This window comes from Petromyzon marinus, chromosome 25 (genome assembly GCF_048934315.1).
Source record: "Petromyzon marinus isolate PM22_M1 ecotype Great Lakes invasive population chromosome 25, UKy_Petmar_22M1.pri1.0, whole genome shotgun sequence".
Lineage (NCBI taxonomy): Eukaryota > Metazoa > Chordata > Hyperoartia > Petromyzontiformes > Petromyzontidae > Petromyzon > Petromyzon marinus.
In genome coordinates, this window is record NC_133691.1 from 2865066 (window position 1) to 2889575 (window position 24510).

A 24510-nucleotide genomic window follows, 5' to 3' on the forward strand; every position below is an offset into this window, starting at 1 on the left:
GCCACCAAGTACTAAGTCATGTATTGCAGAGGGGTCAAATACTTATTGCCCTCATTAAAATGCAAATCAATTTATAACATTTTTGACATGCATTTTTCTGGATTTTTGTTGTTGTAATTCTGTCTCTCTCACTGTTCAAATAAAGCTACCATTAAAATTATAGACTGATCATTTCTTTGTCAGTGGGCAAACGTACAAAATCAGCAGGGGATCAAATACTTTTTTCCCTCACTGTAGGTTCTTATAATTTTCTTTGAACCTATCTACGTGACTTTACCGAAAGACCCAAGAATAAGTTTTATTTCAGTCGTCGTTTCAACGTCGTCGACGGCTGACGCAACAGAGGTCTTCGTTTACGACGACGCGGGATGAGCAGGACCTGACGCGGTGCGGGGAGGTAAACGCGACGGGCGACCACACGGGGGGGCGGGGGGGGGTTGGGCCGCCGCTTACCTGCGTGAGCTCAAAGTCCGGCTGCGACGCGACCTTCTGGATGTAGTCGACGCGCATCTGATTCTCGGGGTTCGCGAGCGCCACGGGCGGTACCAGGGTGCTCATGGCGCTCGTGATGGCCTGCATACGCCACGCGCACCGCCACCACCGCCACAATAGTTCGGACGCTTAGCCACGCCGCAGCACGACGCGCCCACGCACGGTGTACTGGTGTACCACGGGGAGCGGCACGCCGTGCGCTGCGCGCCACGTACACGCGCATTGCACGTCGTGCTCGGCGCCATGTACGTCACACGCCATGCATCGTGTGCCGCGTACCGATTCGTCGTCGCACGCCGCGCGCACAACAACAGCAACCGCCATTCGCCACAAAGTGGCGGTGACGTCACTGCGGCGTTTGTGCCAGGCTAGGTGCGCTCTGAGGCCACGTGAAGTCCCGCTGGCAGGAGGAGGTCGCGGGACAGCCCCAGGTGCCGCGGGGAGACTGAGATGACTGGCAGATGCAGCAACCGTGCTCCCGACTGTGCCAACTTCCGCGTTTTAACCGCCCGTGCACGTGCGCGCACGCACGGCGTACCATGCATCGGACACCGGGTACAGACGCTACATACCCTGTATTATGTACCAACCACCATGCAACACTCACCGCGCGCACCATGCCATTAGACACCATGATCCACGTGTGTGTGGCACGTATGGAGGCATCCATGCATCGATTAGAATCGATTGCCAAGCTCTCAATTCATGGACCGAGCGGTGCGTGTGAGAACCGATTCCAATACATGGCAAGTCATACGTCTCGATTCACGCTTCAGGTTAACGGAGCGAGCGACGCTGCACCAACAGACGTGAAACAATACAAACGAAACGGTAGAAATGAGACGAGAAAGAATCCACCCTTCAATCGAAATTCACATTGTTATAATTCGTCCAAATCGCTGGGAAGTGAATTTCCACGTGCCAATACGATGTTACACACACACACACGTGTAACACGCACGCCACACACCTTGCACCACAAGCCACACCCCGTTAACCACAACACAAACAACGTACACAGCACAAACACCACGTACCATGCCCCCGAAACCCACCCTCCTCAATTACCAACAAACAAAACGCCTCGCAAGTCCCGCCCTGCCACCCACGCGCCACACCACCGCGCGAGACCAATCGCGCACATTACATTACAAACGCAAGGGCGGCGTAACAATACGTGACAGCAAAGTGGCACCGCTGCCAGCTGATGAAGCGAGCGTTGCCTATCCACGCATTGATTGCATTGCAAACATGAGTGGATGCGGGTAAACCCGATTGCGTAATCTTTAAAAATATCCGCCGCCAACACCTCATGCCGGAGGTGGCAAACAACCTCAACGCACGCAGGTGCCTTGAAAATACGACGGAGATTGGTCGCGGCTTACTCTGGCTGTGCCATCTCATTACATTTAGACCGTCAATTTGTGCCACAAAGCTGCCACAATTTACTACGCCCGATGCCGACACGGCACGATCAATAAAGACGCAGCACCGCGGCGTGGCGGGTACGGGACGCGCCCGCCGCACAGCACACACCGCACAGCGGACACCGCACAGCACACACCGCACAGCACACACCGCACAGCACACACCGCACAGCACACACCGCACAGCACACACCGCACAGCGGACACCGCACAGCACACACCGCACAGCCCACACCGCACGCGGACACCGCACGCGGACACCGCACGCGGACACCGCACGCGGACACCGGCACTCAGAACCGCGCTGGCCCAAATCAAGCAGGGCAACGGCAGAAAAAAATATACAACAACACCACTCAACACGTTCGTCAATCGCACTGCGTGTGTGTGTGTGGCTTTAAAGGAAAGAAATGGAGTACAAATAGGCGACGTTTTGGGCACCGCAGTGGCGAGATGTCATCTTCCTCGCCGGGTATACAGGGGGTCGTGATTCCGATCGCGACCCTGACGATGCCTGTATATTTGGAGTTTGCGCGTCTCCCTCCCCGTGGTCATGTGGAATTTTCTCCGGGTCCTCCGGTTTTTCTCTTCACATTTAGAATGAACGCAATGACAATGATAGCTTCAGGGTGATGAATGCCGCCGACACTCACCACAATAGCATCCCTGATGTTCCGCTTGATATCTTGAATTTTTTGTTTCTTTTCGCTGCGGAGAGAGGAAGTTGCTCGGTGTGAGTTTCGCGCCACGTGCCTCGACCGCTCGCGCGACCCTCAGCTTCAATGCAAGAATACAACGGAACACCACATCCAGTATATCCCCCCCCCCCATCGCTATGGCCGAGGCTATATTAGTCACGCGCGGGGGACAGCAACCTGCGGATCCGGAACCGCACGCGGCAAGAGGAGAAGAGGAAGGTGTTGGTCTTGGACCGGAAGCCACTGGTGCTGTACACTTTTAAATCCAGATTGAAAACTCGTTTATTTATAACTACTTTTGCGTTTAGTTTGTTGTCCTTCCTCCGCACCTCCCATCGGCACGGTTGGCTACGCACGGCGCGGAAGAAGTTCAACATACATGCAACAGCACGGATAGATTGTGGCGAAGGAGTTCTAGACTAAAGAGGCAGCAGAGGAGAAGCGGCGACGTCCCACAAGTTCCATATATCTACGGTGGGAGGCAGCACATCTTCAAAGCAACCATAGCTAATGTCTCACTCCCTCCTCGCCGGTTGGGTTGGGTACTCTAGCAGCCCAACGAGGACAGTTACCCCCAGAGGAATCCTCTACCCGCCCAACGGTGCTACCCCTACAACAGCAGACGTGGGTTTCGCCCTCGCCGATGTTACGATTCAAAACAGATTCATTTGGCGGTGTTGGGCCATGAACGAATGTGCGTCGTCAATTCCCTTCGCCATCCCCGACACGGCCAAAATGAAGGGGACCGGCACGTGGCGTACAGGCCCTGAAAGCGCCACATTTTTTACATAGTTTCCAGTTGAAGGGCGAAAGTCTAGCAAACCAAATTTTCAACTACGGACACATTTGAGTGGAAACGATCGGAGTTGGCAAACGTTGAAATGTCCGCGCGCACACACACGTGACGATTTAATTTGTGCGGCCACCTCGGGTTGCAGGAGGGTTCCTCGCGACACAGGTTTGTTACGTTCATGACGTGGCCTAAACCAAACAGATCGCCGATGATTCGGTGTTATCCCCATATCTGCATATTATGGTAGGTCGTCGCTTAATGCGTGGTGTTCACACAACGCGTTTTCGCTGTAACACGGTTCCTTCCATCAGGGAACACTTTACACATGACGCGGAACTCGCACCGTTACGAGCACCGTTATAAAGTGGCGGTGCTCGCTGCGCGGCTGAGCGGTTACAGCGATACAGCAGGCAGAACGATACGGTACGTGGCGTATCCTCATCTTAGTTCTTTGTCCCGCCATGGGATGACTGCAGGCTCATTTTATACTGTAGCGCAAATGTGATGCAGTAAAAGTCGTTCGTTACTTAACGTGGTTTTCGCTTAACACGGCACTCTTCCAGAATGCAGCTAGCGCGCTTGTTAAACAAGGGATGACTGTACACACATATAGCATTGATGCATGCGTATGCCGCCAGTAATTTTTGGCAAAGCCGGAATTGTATAATCGATGTAAAAGAAAAAAACATCTCATTGCGATGTACCAAGGTTCCAAAGACACACGCTCGCACAAACACACACACGCCATGCTTATTAATGATCACAGAAATAAACTTAACCCTTTACACCATTCTGATGATGAAAAAAAAATAACTTTATTGGTATGTCTTCAAGTCGGAAGACGTACCAAGGCTCCAACGAAGCCATCCGGGAGGGAGTTGTGGCACAGTTTGACACCAGCTATAATAGAGGACGGTCGTGTCGCTGCAGTTCTCTGCGGTGAGTACACTGTCTTTAAAAACAATGGTGCTATGCCTCTCTAAATAAATTCTACACCAACTGCTCGCGCATTCCGAGATTCAGCGGTGAACGGGACACCCACCCTGAACTTGCAGACGTCTCGGAACGGGAAAGGTTGCAGATTTAAATATGCAGATTTTATTTTTACTCATTGCAAAACAGAGTTCACATCCCATGCTCTGCCAGTGCAACCGCTGCCGCTGCCCGACAAAGGCGTGCGACACACATGTAGGTTCGCAAGGTTCACCGTAAAGACGGCAACGCAAGAGCGACGGGCGTGTACACCGATACGGCTGTCAGGAGGAGAGGGCCGCTACACGCACAGAACGCCCTGCGATCCATCCCACGTCGCGTACAATACCCAGCACACATCGCGCTAATAATGCACAGAAATGCGCAATGAGGCGTGTGGTGTAGCGTGTCGGTATCAACAGAATTTTACACCGCCAATTAAAACTCAACGGCTATATTAACGCCACCCATTTCGTCAAGACTATTTTTTTTCGGGACCAGCGATTAGGGCCTCCCGTTTATAAAAGCGGTAATTCATTCTGAGGTTCCGTTTTTTTTCATCCATGGGAGACCAGCGGTTTTGTTCGGTGGGCCTCACTCAATGTATTTATTATTCACTTACAACTCAGTCAAAAGTATTCACGCACGTCGGGGCCTTATCACGTGCGTACGCCAAGGTACACCTGGAAATAGTTCGAAGGAGGTAACTGCATCGTAGAAGATAATTATTAAAATGATGACAACACAATTGGGATTTAAAGGGCATATAAACGTGGCCACAGCTCAAGGCATGGCACCTCCGATTAGCACGGTTGGCTACGCAACATACGTACGTACAACACAGTGGGGCATGCACATCGTGGGGGGGGGAGGGAGGGTAGGTAAGGTAGGTGGGTCCACAAGTAGGCCACAGCCATAATGAAAATGCATAATGGATGTGGTGTGCCGGGTGTGTGTAAATATTTTACGGGTCGCTGGTCTGGGCAGACCCGGCTGAAAGAAAGTCCTTGGCATATTCACACGAAAAAAATAATACAGTAAAACCTTGGATTGCGAGCATAATTCGTTCCGGAAACGTGTTTGTAATCCAAAGCACTCGTATATCAAAGCACTCGTATATCAGTTGTGATCACGTGACGCTCGGCAGACAGAGCGTATACGTACACTGCTCGTATTGCAAGACCCTCGCTCGTTTATCAAATTAATATTTATTTAAAAATTTTGTTCGTCTTGCAAAACACTCGCAGACCAAGTTACTCGCAAGCCAAGGTTTTACTGTACATGCAAGGAAAGAGACTGCACCAAGACCCAGGCCAAACAAACGATGCTGTTGTTGTATTAGTCTAATATTTTTTTCTTGAAGAAAAGAGAGTAGGCCATAGGCAGAGGCGAAGAGAAAGGTCTTTAGTCCAGACTTGGACACGGGGAGAGAGTCGACGGTGCGGATGGGTGGCAGGGAAGGTCAACCAAGCAAGTTATTCATTGGAAACTTCGAAGACAGAAAGAACACGACGGCTAGGATTGACTATTAAGGGACCCCCGTTCCTTACCCGAACCCAGGTTAATAAACGGCAGCAAGTGTGTTACGGGACGATGGTGTGAGTGTGTTACGGGACGATGGTGTGAGTGTGTATGGTGTGAGTGTGTTATGGGACGATGGTGTGAGTGTGTTACGGGATGATGGTGTGAGTGTGTATGGTGTGAGTGTGTTACGGGACGATGGTGTGAGTGTGTTACGGGACGATGGTGTGAGTGTGTTACGGGACGATGGTGTGAGAGTGTTACGGGGCGATGGTGTGATTGTGTTACGGGGCGATGGTGTGAGTGTGTTATGGGGCGATGGTGTGAGTGTGTTACGGGACGATGGTGTGAGTGTGTTACGGGACGATGGTGTGAGTGTGTTATGGGGCGATGGTGTGAGTGTGTTACGGGACGATGGTGTGAGTGTGTTATGGGATGATGGTGTGAGTGTGTATGGTGTGAGTGTGTTACGGGACGATGGTGTGAGTGTGTTACGGGATGATGGTGTGAGTGTGTATGGTGTGAGTGTGTTATGGGGCGATGGTGTGAGTGTGTTACGGGGCGATGGTGTGATTGTGTTACGGGACGATGGTGTGGGTTCCCGGACGATGGTGTGAGTGTGTTACGGGGCGATGGTATGTGTTACGGGGCGATGGTGTGAGTGTGTTACGGGGCGATGGTGTGAGTGTGTTATGGGGCGATGGTGTGAGTGTGTTATGGGGCGATGGTGTGAGTGTGTATGGTGTGAGTGTGTTATGGGACGATGGTGTGAGTGTGTTACGGGACGATGGTGCGAGTGTGTTACGGGACGATGGTGTGAGTGTGTTATGGGACGATGGTGTGAGTGTGTTATGGGGCGATGGTGTGAGTGTGTTACGGGGCGATGGTGTGAGTGTGTTCCGGGACGATGGTGTGAGTGTGTTATGGGGCGATGGTGTGAGCGTGTTATGGGGCGATGGTGTGAGTGTGTTACGGGGCGATGGTGTGAGTGTGTTATGGGGCGATGGTGTGAGTGTGTTATGGGGCGATGGTGTGAGTGTGTTACGGGACGATGGTGTGAGTGTGTTATGGGGCGATGGTGTGAGTGTGTTACGGGACGATGGTGTGAGTGTGTTACGGGACGATGGTGTGAGTGTGTTACGGGACGATGGTGTGAGTGTGTTACGGGGCGATGGTGTGAGTGTGTTATGGGGCGATGGTGTGAGTGTGTTATGGGGCGATGGTGTGAGTGTGTTACGGGGCGATGGTGTGAGTGTGTTATGGGGCGATGGTGTGAGTGTGTTATGGGGCGATGGTGTGAGTGTGTTACGGGGCGATGGTGTGATTGTGTTACGGGACGATGGTGTGGGTTCCCGGACGATGGTGTGAGTGTGTTCCGGGGCGATGGTGTGAGTGTGTTACGGGGCGATGGTGTGAGTGTGTTCCGGGACGATGGTGTGAGTGTGTTATGGGGCGATGGTGTGAGCGTGTTATGGGGCGATGGTGTGAGTGTGTTACGGGGCGATGGTGTGAGTGTGTTATGGGGCGATGGTGTGAGTGTGTTATGGGGCGATGGTGTGAGTGTGTTACGGGACGATGGTGTGAGTGTGTTATGGGGCGATGGTGTGAGTGTGTTACGGGACGATGGTGTGAGTGTGTTACGGGACGATGGTGTGAGTGTATTACGGGACGATGGTGTGAGTGTGTTACGGGGCGATGGTGTGAGTGTGTTATGGGGCGATGGTGTGAGTGTGTTATGGGGCGATGGTGTGAGTGTGTTACGGGGCGATGGTGTGAGTGTGTTATGGGGCGATGGTGTGAGTGTGTTATGGGGCGATGGTGTGAGTGTGTTACGGGGCGATGGTGTGATTGTGTTACGGGACGATGGTGTGGGTTCCCGGACGATGGTGTGAGTGTGTTCCGGGACGATGGTGTGAGTGTGTTACGGGACGATGGTGTGAGTGTGTTATGGGACGATGGTGTGAGTGTGTTATGGGGCGATGGTGTGAGTGTGTTATGGGGCGATGGTGTGAGTGTGTATGGTGTGAGTGTGTTATGGGACGATGGTGTGAGTGTGTTACGGGACGATGGTGCGAGTGTGTTACGGGACGATGGTGTGAGTGTGTTATGGGACGATGGTGTGAGTGTGTTATGGGGCGATGGTGTGAGTGTGTTACGGGGCGATGGTGTGAGTGTGTTCCGGGACGATGGTGTGAGTGTGTTATGGGGCGATGGTGTGAGCGTGTTATGGGGCGATGGTGTGAGTGTGTTACGGGGCGATGGTGTGAGTGTGTTATGGGGCGATGGTGTGAGTGTGTTATGGGGCGATGGTGTGAGTGTGTTACGGGACGATGGTGTGAGTGTGTTACGGGACGATGGTGTGAGTGTGTTACGGGACGATGGTGTGAGTGTGTTACGGGGCGATGGTGTGAGTGTGTTATGGGGCGATGGTGTGAGTGTGTTATGGGGCGATGGTGTGAGTGTGTTATGGGGCGATGGTGTGATTGTGTTACGGGGCGATGGTGTGAGTGTGTTATGGGGCGATGGTGTGAGTGTGTTATGGGGCGATGGTGTGAGTGTGTTACGGGACGATGGTGTGAGTGTGTTCCGGGACGATGGTGTGAGTGTGTTATGGGGCGATGGTGTGAGTGTGTTATGGGGCGATGGTGTGTGTTATGGGGCGATGGTGTGAGTGTGTTATGGGACGATGGTGCGAGTGTGTTACGGGACGATGGTGCGAGTGTGTTATGGGACGATGGTGTGAGTGTGTTACGGGACGATGGTGTGAGTGTGTTACGGGGCGATGGTGTGAGTGTGTTGCGGGGCGATTGTGTGAGCACGGTAAGGGACACGCGTGTGCGAGTGTCAGACCCAAGGTTCACTCACTCGGCGTTGAATCCGTTCACGTGCAAGATGCGCATCTGTTTGACGATGGTGCTTTTTCCAGATTCTCCAGCCCCTAAATGACAAGTGTACCGACACACACGCACACACACACACAAACACGCGCACACAAACGGGGACACGCACACGCCGACAAGAACACACACGTGATCACGAGGTCATTAATCACAAAATCCACACCATGAGAAGTACACGGACGTGACCCACTGACTCTGCACAACATTTCGCCATGGCATCTCGAGACCAATGCTGGCCTCGTGTCCGTTTGCTCCAACCCTACGGGGACAATTTTTGCAACTTGTACTTGCAACGCCGAACGTGTTTCTTTACATGAATCGAGGTTGAGAAGCACAGAGATGTTCAAGTCAATTACATTTTTAATTAGTCTGTGCCGCCTGTCGGGCATAGCTCTGCCACGCAAGGCGCCGATACATCGAAGACAAAAAAAAGACATGTTTCCCCCTCGGTTTACGCGGTGTGTTCCAAAAAATGGGCACGAAGCGAAATTACGTGAAACGGACCGAGTCACCCAACCCACAAGACAGTTGCCCGCCGAGTAGCCCACACAGTACACATACACCCGATGCTGTATCTGTGCGTATGCATCACTGTGTATCTCTGCACAGGAGGGGAAACAGATGGTGCATCTGCCAGTCATCTCAGTCAGTCAGTCCATGGCACCTGGGTCTGGACCCGTGACCACCTCATGTCAGCGAGCCTTCGACACTTCACGTGGCCTCAAAGTGGACCTGGGCGGCCTGGCACAGACGCCGTGGTGACGTCACCGCCACCGAGTGGTGAACGGCGGGGTATTGGATATCTCTGAATGTGTATATCAATGTGAGAAAACTCCTTGCCGAGTATCAAATACAATACCATGTTGGCCCACATCCGACCGCAAAGCCACATTTAGAGTGAATTCAAACCCCACAATGTAGTGAATTGTGTAAAAATAGGTTCCCCGCATATACGGCACGAAATCGCACAAAATGAACCCGCGTGGAGCGTGGGAAAGTACGTTCACGCGACTTGTTGCATCTGCGCTCCTTTTGTGACAAGAGGGGGACATCCTCGCAAGAATAGATCACAACGTCGGCGGTCGTAGGAATCGGGATGTGCCTAGAAGTTCAATTTGATTAAAAATAAAGAGCACTTCAAACAAGAAAAGTATCGGATCATTAATAAAACCATTTTCTGTGACTGGTCCCACCTGAAGACGGAAGCTTGCGTTGCCTCCGAAACGTCGTGTTTTAATTGTTTATTTTATTTGTCTTACCTGCGTGACTTTACCGAATAAAACCAAGGAGTACGGGTCCCTGCAGTCACGAAAGCTTCAAATCTAGAATAAACCATTTTCTTCTTTCGTACGGGCTGATGTAAATGCAGAGCAACAACTTAAATTTCACATTCAGGCGGTCAAGCCAGATAACCGCGTCAGGAGCAGTAGTGTGTGTCATCGCCGTGATGTCTGCTTCGCATTGGTGGATCGGGGGCGCTGCGCCGTTGCACCTTGTACGGTCTGTTCTGGATGACCACAGTCGCGCACTGCGAGGAGTTGCGAATTTTTCCATTTCTGCATCAGGTATCCGCATCTGCCACGGTTTACGCAGTGGATGCGATTTAGGGCGGACCACGAGCTTCGCGGAAGAACAAACCCAGAGGGCAAACCCAGGGATAAACCGCAGCAGTTGTGCATCGCACTGCCGCAGCAGCAGCAGCAGCAGCGCAGTAGTTACCCCCCTTCAGAACGTCCAGGGCAATGAGCTCAGCGGAGTTCGCACAGTCACCGCGTGCAAACATGGTACACTCCGCACAGAGCACCCACCGCCGCTTTTGTACAGCTCACCAGAAACGCGCGCGCGCGCACACGGGCGGGCAAGGGCAATTGAATAAACACACGTTCAACGTGCACAGCGTTCACGCAAAGAGGAGGGGGCGAGCGTTGAATCGTACTGCCCCGTGATGCACAGCACTTGCCCCAAAATTCTGTGAAGGCTACACGGGGGCCTTGGCCTTTTGTGGGGTAGCGGGCAATGGCATTCGCAGGCTGTGGATTATAAAGCAAGGGGTGACAATTTCATTCGGGTGGCACGTGGCTTTAAGTTGATTCAACGCTGCTGTCGTGTGACCTTGCTTAAGGCGAGCGGGGGGGTGGGGGGTGGGTGCACATGATGACAAGTGGGGGGAGGGGGGCACAGCAGGGTCAACGTTATATACGGCAAGTCCTCGCCTAACGCGTGGGGTGCTCACGCGACAACGAGTTTTCGCTACATCCTCCATGCGGGAACACTCTTCGCACAACGAAGAACGCGCGCCGCTATAGCGCTGCGAGGCTGAGCGGCGCAGTGATACGGTACGCGGAATGAAACGGTAACGCGGGGGGGTAGTACCATCAAGTTATTCGTCCTGCCGTCTGACTGCGTGTGTGTAAGGACATCACATCTTGCCAAATGCTTTTCGTGAACTTCATTCATGAGGAAATGCCCTCTTGACGCGGCAGAGGAATGCATCGATCGCGTTAAACGAGGACTTCCTGGGACCTTGCTTGCCAGTATCAAAAGCATACGAATAGGTTCTACCCTTTCTGGCAATAAAACAGTTGTGTTAAGATGTTCAAACACCCAAACAGAAGCCTTTTGCAGGGAATCACGTCTGCATTAACCACACACGGTACTTGAGGTGAACATGCAAACAAAAACATGCTCTGGTAATACATGGGCATTGTCTTTGAAACCGATTGGCCTACACCAGAGACAGCCTTCTTTAGGGCGCAGTCTCAAGCAGTGTTAGACCAGGGAATGCCAAAAGGCAAACAGCCTGTTGGCGAAGGACTTCCTGTAGAGGACTTCCTGTACAGAACTTTAAAACACGCGCGTCACGAGATCTGCCGGGCAGCGGGAGCTACGCACGCCTGTAACGCGGAGGCAAGGGTTGGTGGATCGCACAAATGCTGTGAACGCCCTTCCCGTGGGCGTCATCAAGATGCAATATTCCTTCTGCCCAGGAAAACGCGGTCCTGCAAACGCAAACTCCACCTGTCCCATCTGTACAGAATAGAGTGGTATTGCCTCCCCGCAAGTGTGGGTCTACCACGGTCGCTCACGTTTTCCTCTCACACGTAAACACTCATTAGTTGGCCGATAACATCTTTATATACAGAGGACCGCAAAGCTTTGGGAGGGGGGGGGGCGAGGGGGGTGAATTTGGCAGCAGCTCACCACCTGGCTGCTGCCTTCTCCACTCGTCTGTGTCGTTGTCGCTCTGCTGAGCGAGTGAACACCGTTGAGGCCTTACAAGTTTAAGTTATGATTATTATTAAAAGCAAAATTAGTGACGACGTGCATTTTGCTGTGGCGCCCATCGCTGAATTGTATACTTCTATCCATCCATCTCGTCCAGCCTCCTTCTCTCGCTCTTGAAAACAGTTGTGTGTAGTGTAGTTTAGTTTCAGTTCGTAAATGCCAATGTCCATGTGTCTGCTATCCACAAGAAGGCTTCCTGGAGAGAGTTCGTGCAGTTCTGCTGTTCCTCCTCCTCCGTTGAAGGAGCACGGACTACGGGCGGTTTACTGCGTGGTACTCAGCTGGAGTTGCACGATCACAATCACACTTCGGTTGTATAGAGAGAGCAGCAAGGACATGGTGAGAAACAATGGGGAGTGCACAATCCTCCTTGGAACTTCAACACACGTACGTATAGGGAACACGTGTACGCAGTGAGCGTAACACACAAGCAACCTTTTGGGCACACGCGAAGACGAAGATTCCCCCCCTATAGATGCAAGGACTGTTGGGGAAAGTGTTGCAACGACACGCCATGAAGTGGGTGGTTTTCAACACCCGCCCGGCCGTCTTTGTCTCCCCGGTGCTGATGTTTTACATACCACACCGGGTACTCAATTAAGGCCAAGACCACCTCGAGGAGACCTCGGATCGGGTTCAGGTAATTGCCACTGACGTTAGCCTTGGTCAGGAATTGAACGCAGGTTTGCCTGGTTTGTAGAGTAGCAGCACGCTAATCACGACTTCGCCAAAAGGCTCCACCCCAAAACAAACACACACACACACACTCACTCGGTTCTAAAATAAAACGCACAAACACAAAGTTGACTTGTTTAAAATGTTACTAACCCGCCTACATACCTACCTACATACCATGTGGAGCACACGTCAGTGTGCACTGGCACGTTTGAACAGCGGCCATCATCCAAAAACATTTTTTTGTATGTATTTACAGACTGGAATAAAACAAAATTTAATCACGTTCAGCCCTTTGTCAATCCACTGCTGGATAAGGGCCATTTCGGTGACAGGAAGTTAGTTTGACTGACAGTCACTCCACCATGCTGGTCAGTGCGGGATGGTCAAAGGGCCGGTTCAGATATAAACTCGCCACTGATGTTAGCCGTGTGGCTGGGAAGCCAACTGAGGCTGCCGGTGAACTTGTGGCGCAGCGGGGTAGACCGCCACTCCACTGCTCCACCAGTCCTGCATTTCTTCAATGGTGGAGCTGTAAAGTTATGTATTTCCATTTTGAGGTGCGTGGTATTTTGCCACTGATGTATGGCATTTTTTGAAATGAGATGCATTCACCCAAGTTTGCTCGTGCTAACTTACGTGTTCCACCATCGTATGCAGGGGGTATATTTCAGCGACACGCCTAAATATATATTTTTAAAACCTCAACACGTTCTGTCCATAACAATGTGCGGCCTTAGAAGAAAACATAACCGGGCGATGTTTAGGGAAATGGTCCCTTCTTTGTAGCGATAGCAGTCGTGCACAACTTACAACAAAAACATTCTGTCAAAAACACTGCCAAAGCAGCATCACCAAATACACTCGTTTTATACTCTCTTTTTTAAGGTCAGTGTTATTGACAAATGTGTTGAGTTGTTTTTGAAGTTGTTTTTCATGTAAAGTACAGTCATGATATTGCAGGAGGGCTAGAGTGCTGAAATTCGATGGCACGTCAAGTCAAGTCCATGTCCAGAAGAACAAGAGAAAAATCAAAGAAAATCTTTTCAAATGTAAGTCTCCCAAAAACCAGGGAGGAGGTTGCTATCGGCTTTGACACAATAGCAGGGGCAGCCCAACATTCTACAAAGCTTCAACTCTCGCCCAACCAAACACCACTTACAAAATATGCTACGTCCCTTTCATCAGCGAACGGAGTAATTTGTTTTCCACGGAGTGTGACGCAAAAGCCAACATAAAGACGATGAACCTCACTGACACAGTTGATAGTATGAAAGGAACATATCAGGCGCAAGACATTTCGAAACTGTGAAGAGTATTGACGCACGACTGCTGCATCGACGCGCGTGTACGCCACAGCACATTGTTGCACAGGTGCGGTGCTGCTGTTGATCCACTGCTGGATGAGGACCTACCCCCGGACCCATGATGTTAGTGGTCTTGGGGGGGCTATTTAACCATACCTCACTCAGGCGCTGATTAGTCAGGGTCGGCAAGGACGGGGATCGTAGACTTAGGAGCATATGATTATAGAACAACGGACTTTCATTGCCATCTGGTGTGCGTCAACGTTGCAACGCAGCCACCTATGATAGAGTTCGCATGGTGGTCATCCCTACGAGAACTTTCTAGGCTAATTCCTGCTGAGCTTCCAGGCTTCCAAGACTGCTGGTGATTTGGTTGGAGATGTACACACAGTGCATAGCAACCACACGCGTGTCATTACTGCTCGTACAACAGTTGGTATTACGAACAGTGCCTTAGCTCATTACGGAGGTTGACGGTTCGAATCCAGCAGCAGCCCTGGTAAATACTGTGGGTTGTAATCGGCATATCACACGCCACCTGCTTCACTCGCAGTGGACGTTAAAGATTACCGTACGTCATTCGCAAGAGTAGGCCGTCGTGTGCCGGCGTGTTAGGGTGCAACATTTGCCAAATTAAAAAAATGATCTGCGACTTTTTCAAATGGGATTATACGCACGACAACATTAATCACCCCACCCCCCCACCCCTGCTGGTGGACCTCATGCCGCAGGTCACTTCTCTTAAAGCAAAGTAAACTTAAAACTGTTTACACGTCATAATATGGATACAGAATGTCGATAGCTCGCACGCACGTGACGTATACCAACGAAGCGATACATCGTTGAACAAAGACCACCAAGATCACCGCCGTCATTGGGCACTCCGAATACACATTGAACATCGGCCGCACCGTGTGCATTCATCATAGTGCTCTTCACACGAACATGGAAGAGCGTCATAATCAATATGTACTCAACACGTAAAACAACGATCATCATCGATAATCACAATTCTCCTCTAAATTCACATGATCATGAGATGATCCGATCATCACCATCATCATCACTGTGTACTCTATACCTGGGCAGAACTGTTTCAGTTTCAGTTTTCAGTTCCATTTATTTGGTATAGCCCTGTGAGCCATTCGGCTCTTTAATCGGCTGCAACCGCAACAAACAAAAAACATGAACAAGAAAAACATCTTGACCGAGCACAGAGCGGCGGCAGCAGCGGACGGCACCTCGAGCCACCACCGCGCGTCCACTAGAAGAGCCCCCGGTCCACGCTCACGAGGAATTGACGCGCAACAACCCACGACATGTTGCTCCATTTAGAAAGTGTTTCTATCGTGAACGGTTTGGTAACACCGGAGCGCAAGCAGTTTAGAAGAGGTGGGTGGCTCTGAAAAAAGAGCCTTTGGGTTGGAATAGTGCGCGAGAGATGGGCACTGACGATGATCATGATGGTGAAGAGTTGATAATGATCGTAATCATTGCCATTATTGTGACTGTGTACTCAAGTGCATTGTGTAACTTAAATACTAACCGGTTATATAATACAGAAAGTGTCTACACACGGGGATAATCAAAGCGTGCACTCTCGTGTCATCTACTCGGGATACACATCACCCACGTGTACACACACACATATTTCATGAACTGTAGGTACAAACACACACACCGTCTAAGCATGTGTACCGTGAACGCAATTCGTGCCCTGCCATCATCATGTGCGCACACAACGTGTGCACAGGGGGGCGTGCACACGTTCATGTGTGATGCAGTCCCCATCAGGGGGTTAGAGCTCACCTGTGTACACCTGGAGTTAATGTATTATCGCTTGATACAAACATACAACTAATTGTACCTGGCTTAAGCATCCAGAACCTCCCGAATAGGAGTTGAGACTTACACGAACAGAGCATACTATAATTACTTAATTAACTTGAAAGTATATAATAAGACGAGGAAGTTAACATTTCCTTAACTGTGGACATTGTTAAAGCATTAGCATTGTTTTTAAATAATATTCGTCTATAGTACCTGACACAACAGCAGCCAACACATTCTATGCTGTGTTCTCCTGGAGACTAAGCGATACATACAGCAACATGCATGTACACACACGCACGATATACCATTCACACATATACATCGTATAAGACATGTACACACCAGACTAGATATACCACTCGCATATACATTATATAAGACATGTACACACCATACCCTTCACGTATACATTGTATAAGACGTGTGGACACCGTAGACCAGGCATACTAGTAACACGATTCACTACTATGCATGCGTACTATGCCTACGTGCATATACAGATGGAGGTGTGTGTGCCCAAGTGTATGTACATGTGAATGCAGGTGCTCATGTACGTCTGTGTGTACATTGTGTTTGGCTGTGTGTATACTGTGTATGGCTGTGTGTATACTGTGTATGGCTGAGTGTATACTGTGTATGGCTGAGTGTATACTGTGTATGGCTGAGTGTATACTGTGTATGGCTGAGTGTATACTGTGCATGGCTGTGTATACTGTGTATCGCTGTGTGTGTGTATACTTTGTATCGCTGTGTGTATACTGTGTATCTCTGTGTGTGTATACTTTGTATCGCTGTGTGTGTATATACTATGTATCTCTGTGTGTATACTGTGTATCTCTGTGTGTATACTGTGTATCTGTGTGTATACTGTGTATCTCTGTGTGTATACTGTGTATCTCTGTGTGTATACTGTGTATCTCTGTGTGTATACTGTGTATGACTGTGTGTATACTGTGCATCTGTGTGTATACTGTGTATCTCTGTGTGTGTGTATATTGTGTATGGCTGTGTGTATACTGTGTATGGCTGTGTGTATACTGTGTATGGCTGTCTGTACACTGTGTATGCCTGTGTGTATACTGTGTATGGCTGAGTGTATATTGTGTATCGCTGTGTGTATACTGTGTATCGCTGTGTGTATACTGTGTATGGCTGTGTGTATACTGTGTATCGCTGTGTGTATACCGTGTATGGCTGTGTGTATACCGTGTATGGCTGTGTGTATACCGTGTATGGATGTGTATACTGTGTATCGCTGTGTATACTGTATATGGCTGTGTGTATACTGTGTATCTCTGTGTGTATACTGTGTATCTGTGTGTATACTGTGTATCTCTGTGTGTATACTGTGTATCTCTGTGTGTATACTGTGTATCTCTGTGTGTATACTGTGTATGACTGTGTGTATACTGTGCATCTCTGTGTATACTGTGTATGGCTGTGTGTATACTGTGTATGGCTGTGTGTATACTGTGTATGCCTGTGTGTATACTGTGTATGGCTGTGTGTACACTGTGTATGCCTTTGTGTACACTGTGTATGGCTGTGTGTATACTGTGTATGGCTGTCTGTACACTGTGTATGGCTGTCTGTATACTGTGTATGCCAGTGTGTATACTGTGTATCGCTGTGTGTATACTGTGTATCGCTGTGTGTATACTGTGTATCGCTGTGTGTATACTGTGTATGGCTGTGTGTATACTGTGTATCGCTGTGTGTGTATACTGTGTATGCCTGTGAGTACACTGTGTATGGCTGTGTATCTCTGTGTGTATACTGTGTATGGCTGTGTGTATACTGTGTAGGGCTGTGTGTACACTGTGTATGCCTGTGTGTATACTGTGTATGGCTGCGTGTACACTGTGTATGGCTGTGTATACTGTGCATCGCTGTGTATACTGTGCATGGCTGTGTGTATACTGTGCATGGCTGTGTGTATACTGTGTATCGCTGTGTGTATACTGTGTATGGCTGTGTGTATTCTACGTAATGCCTTGTGAACAAATCATCCGGGATGTGTCTGGACTCGTCGCATCTCGGAAGCCAAGCAGCTCTTAGCCTGGATAGTGCTTGGATGGGCAACCACCACCATCATCATCACCACCAACATCACCATCATCACCACCATCACCACCACCAACATCACCATCACCACCACCATTATCACCACCACCACCAACCACTTATCAGAGAACAATACATCACCCCATTGTTGTACTGTGCTTCTACCCCCCCAACCCCACGTTTTATTTCACCCCCCTCCCCCACAGCACTAACCAGGGTGGTGAAGTATGGTCAATTAACCCAATTACACCGCGAGATCCCTAGTCCATCAGTGGTTAGAGGGGGGGGGGGGGGTCTCTGTACGTGTACACAACGTGTGTGTGTGTGTCTATGGTGGATGTGTGTGTGTGTCTATGGTGGATGTGTGTGTGTGTCTATGGTGGATGTGTGTGTGTGTCTATGGTGGATGTGTGTGTGTGTGTCTATGGTGGAGGTGTGTGTGTGTCTATGGTGGATGTGTGTGTGTGTGTCTATGGTGGATGTGTGTGTCTGTGTCTATGGTGGATGTGTGTGTCTATGGTGGATGTGTGTGTGTCTATGGTGGATGTGTGTGTGTCTATGGTGGATGTGTGTGTGTCTATGGTGGAGGTGTGTGTGTCTATGGTGGATGTGTGTGTCTATGGTGGATGTGTGTGTGTCTATGGTGGATGTGTGTGTGTCTATGGTGGATGTGTGTGTGTCTATGGTGGAGGTGTGTGTGTCTATGGTGGATGTGTGTGTGTCTATGGTGGATGTGTGTGTGTCTATGGTGGATGTGTGTGTGTCTATGGTGGATGTGTGTGTGTGTTTGTATATGGTGGATGTGTGTGTGTCTGTATATGGTGGATGTGTGTCTGTATCTATGGTGGATGTGTGTCTGTATGTATGGTGGATGTGTGTATGTCTATGGTGGATGTGTGTGTCTATGGTGGATGTGTGTGTGTCTGTTGTGGATGTGTGTGTCTATTGTGGATGTGTGTGTGTCTATTGTGGATGTGTGTCTGTGTCTATAGTGGATGTCTGTATCTATGGTGGATGTGTGTCTGTGTCTATAGTGGATGTCTGTATCTATGGTGGATGTGTGTGTCTATGGTGGATGCGTGTCTATGGTGGATGTGTGTATATAGCAAACTGGTATTGAAACCGCTCTACCCCAGCTGATATACAAAGTGTAAACTGTTATGTATGTTTGTACAGGACACGTCTATCTGTAACGCATGTACACACACACGTGTGCGTGTACATCTATTTGTATGTAGGTCTGTGTATTTGCTGTGTACCTACAGCAGGCTATCGTCTTGGTGCGCGTACACAATGCTGTCTATCAGTACAGCGGATATCTGTCTGGGTCTACAATCTGATACCAAGTATCAGTCGGCGTGTATGTGTGTCTGTGTGTATGTCTATGTGTGTGTCTATGTGTGTGTACATCTGTATAGCAGGCTGACAGTATACCCCGCAGGAGTCGGTGTGTATGTCTGTGTATGTCTGTGTGTGTACATCTGTATAGCAGGCTGACAGTATACCCAGCAGGAGTGTGTGTGTATTTCTGTGCACGTCTGTGTGTGTCTATCTATCTGTGTGTACATCTGTATAGCAGGCTGACAGTATACCCAGCAGGAGTGTGTGTGTATGTCTGTGCACGTCTGTGTGTGTCTATGTGTGTGTACATCTGTATAGCAGGCTGACAGTATACCCAGCAGGAGTGTGTGTATGTCTGTGCACGTCTGTGTGTGTCTATGTGTGTGCACATCTCTATAGCAGGCTGACAGTATACCCAGCAGGAGTGTGTGTGTATGTCTGTGCACGTCTGTGTGTGTCTATCTGTGTGTACATCTGTATAGCAGGCTGACAGTATACCCAGCAGGAGTCGGTGTGTATGTCTGTGTACGTCTGTGTGTACATCTGTATAGCAGGCTGACAGTATACCCAGCAGGAGTGTGTGTGTATGTCTGTGCACGTCTGTGTGTGTCTATCTGTGTGTACATCTGTATAGCAGGCTGACAGTATACCCAACAGGAGTCGGTGTGTATGTCTGTGTGTATTGGCTGTGTGTATGTCTGTGTGTATGTCTATCTGTACGTCTATGTGTACGTCTATGTGTACGTCTATATATGCATGTATATCTATCTGCGTGTATTGTGCGCGTGTACGTCTATGTGTGTATGTGTATTTGTACGTGTATCTGTGCGTGTACGTCTATCCGTGTGTGTACGTCTATCTGTCTACGTGTGTACGTCTGTGTGTGTACGTCTATCTACGTCTGTGTACATCGATGTGTGTGTACGTCTATCTGTTTGTGTCTGTGTATGTCTATATGTGTGTCTATATGTGTGTAAGTCTATATATGTGTGCAAGTCTATATGTGTGTAAGTCTATGTGTATGTCTATGTGTCTATCTACGTATGTCTAGCATATGTGGTTATGTCTAGGTGTATATGTCGATCTATGTGTGTGTGTGTCTATGTGTATCTACCGAGAAGCAGCAGGCAATGTGTGGCACGGTACAGCTGTTTATCTACGTGTGTCTGTGTGTGTGTCTGTGTGTATGTGTGTGTGTGTGTCTGTGTGTATGTGTGTGTGTGTCTATGGAACATCTTCGCCGGTTGGAAACATTTAGGCTGGCCTGCCTACGATCCATCCTGGGGTTAACCAGGCTGGATTGTGTGAGGAGCTCACAAATCCTTGAAAGATCTGGGCAAGGTCCCATCGGTGAGCTCCTCCGGCGGGCAAGGCTGCATTGGCTGGGTCATGTAGCCCGCATGCCCAGCCACCGCATGCCGAAACAGCTTTTGTTCGGCCGGATCGAGGGGGCTAAACGGGCGCGGCACGGGCTAGAGAAGAGATGGAGTGATGTGGTACAGGAGGAGGTGGAGCTGAGTGGACTTGCCGATGACTGGTACCAGCGGTATCAAGATCGGCCTCTGTGGAGGAGGCTCGTGAAGGACGCTACTGGGCAGTTGGAGGCAGTCGCCCTCCAACAACAACGGAGGGCGGAGGAGCGACGCTCACAACAACGAGCGGAGCGCCGGGTGGCTAAAGCACAGCATGTTGGCACAGTAGGGGGCACAGGTGGTGCATCAGCCAGTCGTCTCAGTCAGTCGACCCGTGGCACCTGCTGGGTCTGCCCCGTGACCTCCTGCCAGCGGGCGTTCGACACTCCACGTGGCCTCAAGGTGCACATGGCCTGGCACAAGCGTCGTGGTGACGTCACCGCCACTTAGTGGCGAATGGCGGTTGTTGTGTTGTTGTTGTGTGTCTATATGTGTGTATCCACGTGTCTATGTGTATCTACCGAGAAGCAGCAGGCGATGTGTGGCACGGTACAGCTGTTTATCTACGTCTGTCTGTGTGTATCTGTGTGTGTGTATGTGTGTCTTATGTGTGTGTGCCTGTGTGTGTGTCTATGTGTGTGTGTCTATGTGTGTATCTGTGTGTATCTATGTGTGTGTCTGTGTGTATCTGTTTGTGTGTCTATGTGTGTGTGTCTATGTGTGTGTGTCTATGTGTGTGTGTCTATGTGTATGTGTCTGTGTATCTACCGAGAAGCAGAAGGCGATGTGTGGCACGGTACAGCTGTTTATCTACGTGTGTGTATCTGTGTGTGTCAATGTGTGTGTGTGTCTATGTGTGTGTGTATCTGTGTGTGTGTGTCTGTGTGTGTGTGTCTGTGTGTATCTGTGTGTGTGTCTGTGTGTGTGTCTGTGTGTGTGTTTGTGTGTGTATCTGTGTGTATCGATGTGTGTGTCTGTGTGTGTGTCTATGTGTGTGTCTATGTGTGTGTCTATGTGTGTGTCTATGTGTGTATCTGTGTGTGTGTATCTATGTGTGTATCTGTGTGTGTGTCTGTGTGTGTGTGTCTATGTGTGTGTCTGTGTGTGTGTATCTGTGTGTATGTGTATCTGTGTGTGTCTATGTGTGTATCTGTGTGTGTGTCTATGTGTGTGTCTGTGTGTGTGTCTATGTGTGTATCTATGTGTCTATGTGTGTGTGTCTGTGTGTGTCTATGTGTGTGTGTCTATGTGTGTGTCTATGTGTGTGTGTATCTGTGTGTCTATGTGTGTGTATCTGCGTGTGTCTGTGTGTGTCTATGTGTCTATGTGTGTGTATCTATGTGTCTGTGTGTGTGTCTATGTGTGTATCTGTGTGTGTATCTGTGTGTCTATGTGTGTGTCTATGTGTGTGTGTCTATGTGTGTGTATGTGTCTATGTGTGTCTGTGTATCTACCAAGAAGCAGAAGGCGATGTGTGGCACGGTACAGCTGTTTATCTACGTGTGTGTATCTGTGTGTGTCTATGTGTGTGTGTATGTGTGTGTATGTGTGTGTGTCTATGTGTGTGTGTGTCTATGTATGTGTCTATGTGTATCTACCGAGAAAAGAAGGCGATGTGTGGCACGGTACAGCTGTTTATCTATGTGTATCTGTGTGTGTATCTGTGTGTCTATGTGTGTGTGTCTATGTGTGTGTGTCTATGTGTGTGTGTCTATGTGTGTGTGTGTCTATGTGTGTGTCTATGTGTCTATGTGTATCTACCGAGAAGCAGAAGGCGATGTGTGGCACGGTACAGCTGTTTATCTACGTGTGTCTGTGTGTGTTGTCTATGTGTATGTCTGTGTGTGTCTATGTGTGTCTGTGTGTGTATGTGTGTGTCTATGTGTGTGTGCGTGTCTATGTGTGTGTGTGTCTATGTGTGTGTGTGTCTATGTGTATCTACCGAGAAGCAGCAGGCAATGTGTGGCACGGTACAGCTATTTATCTACGTGTGTCTGTGTGTGTGTCTATGTGGGTGTCTGTGTGTGTATGTGTGTGTCTATGTGTGTGTCTGTGTGTGTGTGTATGTGTGTATGTGTGTGTCTATGTGTATCTACCGAGAAGCAGCAGGCGATGTGTGGCACGGTACAGCTATTTATCTACGTGTGTCTGTGTGTGTGTCTGTGGGTGTCTGTGTGTGTATGTGTGTGTCTATGTGTGTGTCTGTGTGTGTGTCTGTGTGTGTATGTGTGTATGTGTGTGTCTATGTGTATCTACCGAGAAGCAGCAGGCGATGTGTGGCACGGTACAGCTGTTTATCTACGTGTGTCTGTGTGTATGTGTGTCTGTGTGTCTGTATCTGTGTGTATATCTGTGTGTATATCTGTGTGTGTCTATGTGTGTGTCTATGTGTGTGTCTATGTGTGTGTCTATGTGTATCTACCGAGAAGCAGAAGGCGATGTGTGGCACGGTACAGCTGTTTATCTACGTGTGTCTGTGTGTGTGTCTGTGTGTGTCTATGTGTGTGTGTGTGTCTATGTGTGTGTGTGTCTATGTGTGTGTCTGTGTGTGTGTCTATGTGTGTGTCTATGTGTGTGTCTATGTGTCTATGTGTATCTACCGAGAAGCAGAAGGCGATGTGTGGCACGGTACAGCTGTTTATCTACGTGTGTCTGTGTGTGTGTCTGTGTGTGTCTATGTGTGTGTGTGTCTGTGTGTGTGTGTGTCTATGTGTGTGTGTCTGTGTGTGTGTCTATGTGTGTGTGTGTCTATGTGTGTGTCTATGTGTCTATGTGTATCTACCGAGAAGCAGCAGGCGATGTGTGGCACGGTACAGCTGTTTATCCTTCTGCAGCTCGCGCTCGATCCTGCGGTTCGTCTCTCGCTGAGAGCGGCGGTCGTCTTCCTTGCTGCCCTCGTCTCCTCCTCCTCCTCTTCTTCTTCCCCCGCCAAGGCAGCCCATGACCAGTGGGGCACGGCTGAAGGTGGTGGTGGGGAGGGGTTGGTCGACGGTGGCCTTCTCTTCCTTCCCTCTGCCCGTTTCCAATGGTGGTGGTGGTGGGGGTGACGAGCCAGCAGCCTTAACGCGATATCTCTCTAACGCGTACAACGCGCGCACCGTCTACGTACGTGTGTGTGTGTACACACACATGTACGTATGTATACGTACATGTGTGTGTAGCCCGGTGCGAACGCTGCTGCCCCCGTTGTAATGTCAGCAGGACGTGATGCGTAACGCGTTTAACGCCGCTTCTAAAGGGGGATCGTATCCAGCAGCATCGAATGCTGCTGACAATGGTGTCTAAACAGCCTAGATCACAGCCGCCCATAGCCCTGCCCCATCTCCCTCTCTCGCTCTCTACCTCTCGTCCCCTCCTCCTCTCTCCTCCCCTCGCTCCTCCTCCTCGCTCTCTCCTCCCCTCTCTCTCCTCCTCCCTCTCCTCCCCTCACTCTCTCCTCCTCCCTCTCCTCCCCTCACTCTCTCCTCCTCCCTCTCCTCCCCTCACTCTCTCCTCCTCCCTCTCCTCCCCTCACTCTCTCCTCCCTCTCCTCCTCCCTCTCCTCCCCTCACTCTCTCCTCCCCTCACTCCCTCCTCCCCTCACTCTCTCCTCCCCTCACTCTCTCCTCCCCTCACTCTCTCCTCCCCTCACTCTCTCCTCCCCTCACTCTCCCACCTCACTCTCCTCCCCTCACTCTCCTCCCTCACTCTCCTCCCCTCACTCTCTCCTCCTCCCTCTCCTCCCCTCACTCTCCTCCCTCCTCTCCTCCCCTCACTCTCCCTCCTCCCTCTCCTCCCTCCCTCTCTCACC

At 50.0% G+C, this 24510-nt stretch overlaps 1 protein-coding gene across 4 annotated transcripts in view; it reads right to left on the minus strand.

Moving 5' to 3' along the window:
- LOC116945974 (guanine nucleotide-binding protein G(s) subunit alpha-like) overlaps positions 1-24510 on the minus strand; it is a 120453-nt gene that overhangs the window by 52196 nt on the left and 43747 nt on the right. For 2 of the 4 annotated variants that reach the window (XM_032960706.2, XM_032960707.2), the window contains exons 2-4: positions 8769-8841; positions 2573-2627; positions 454-573 (exon numbers count right to left, since the gene is read on the minus strand). In XM_032960706.2, the coding sequence (XP_032816597.2) occupies positions 454-573; positions 2573-2627; positions 8769-8841 (248 nt within the window). Of the gene's footprint in view, positions 1-453; positions 574-2572; positions 2628-8768; positions 8842-23502; positions 24070-24510 lie in introns of those variants that run through there. The other 2 variants (XM_032960708.2, XM_076069631.1) reach the window with 2 other exon arrangements.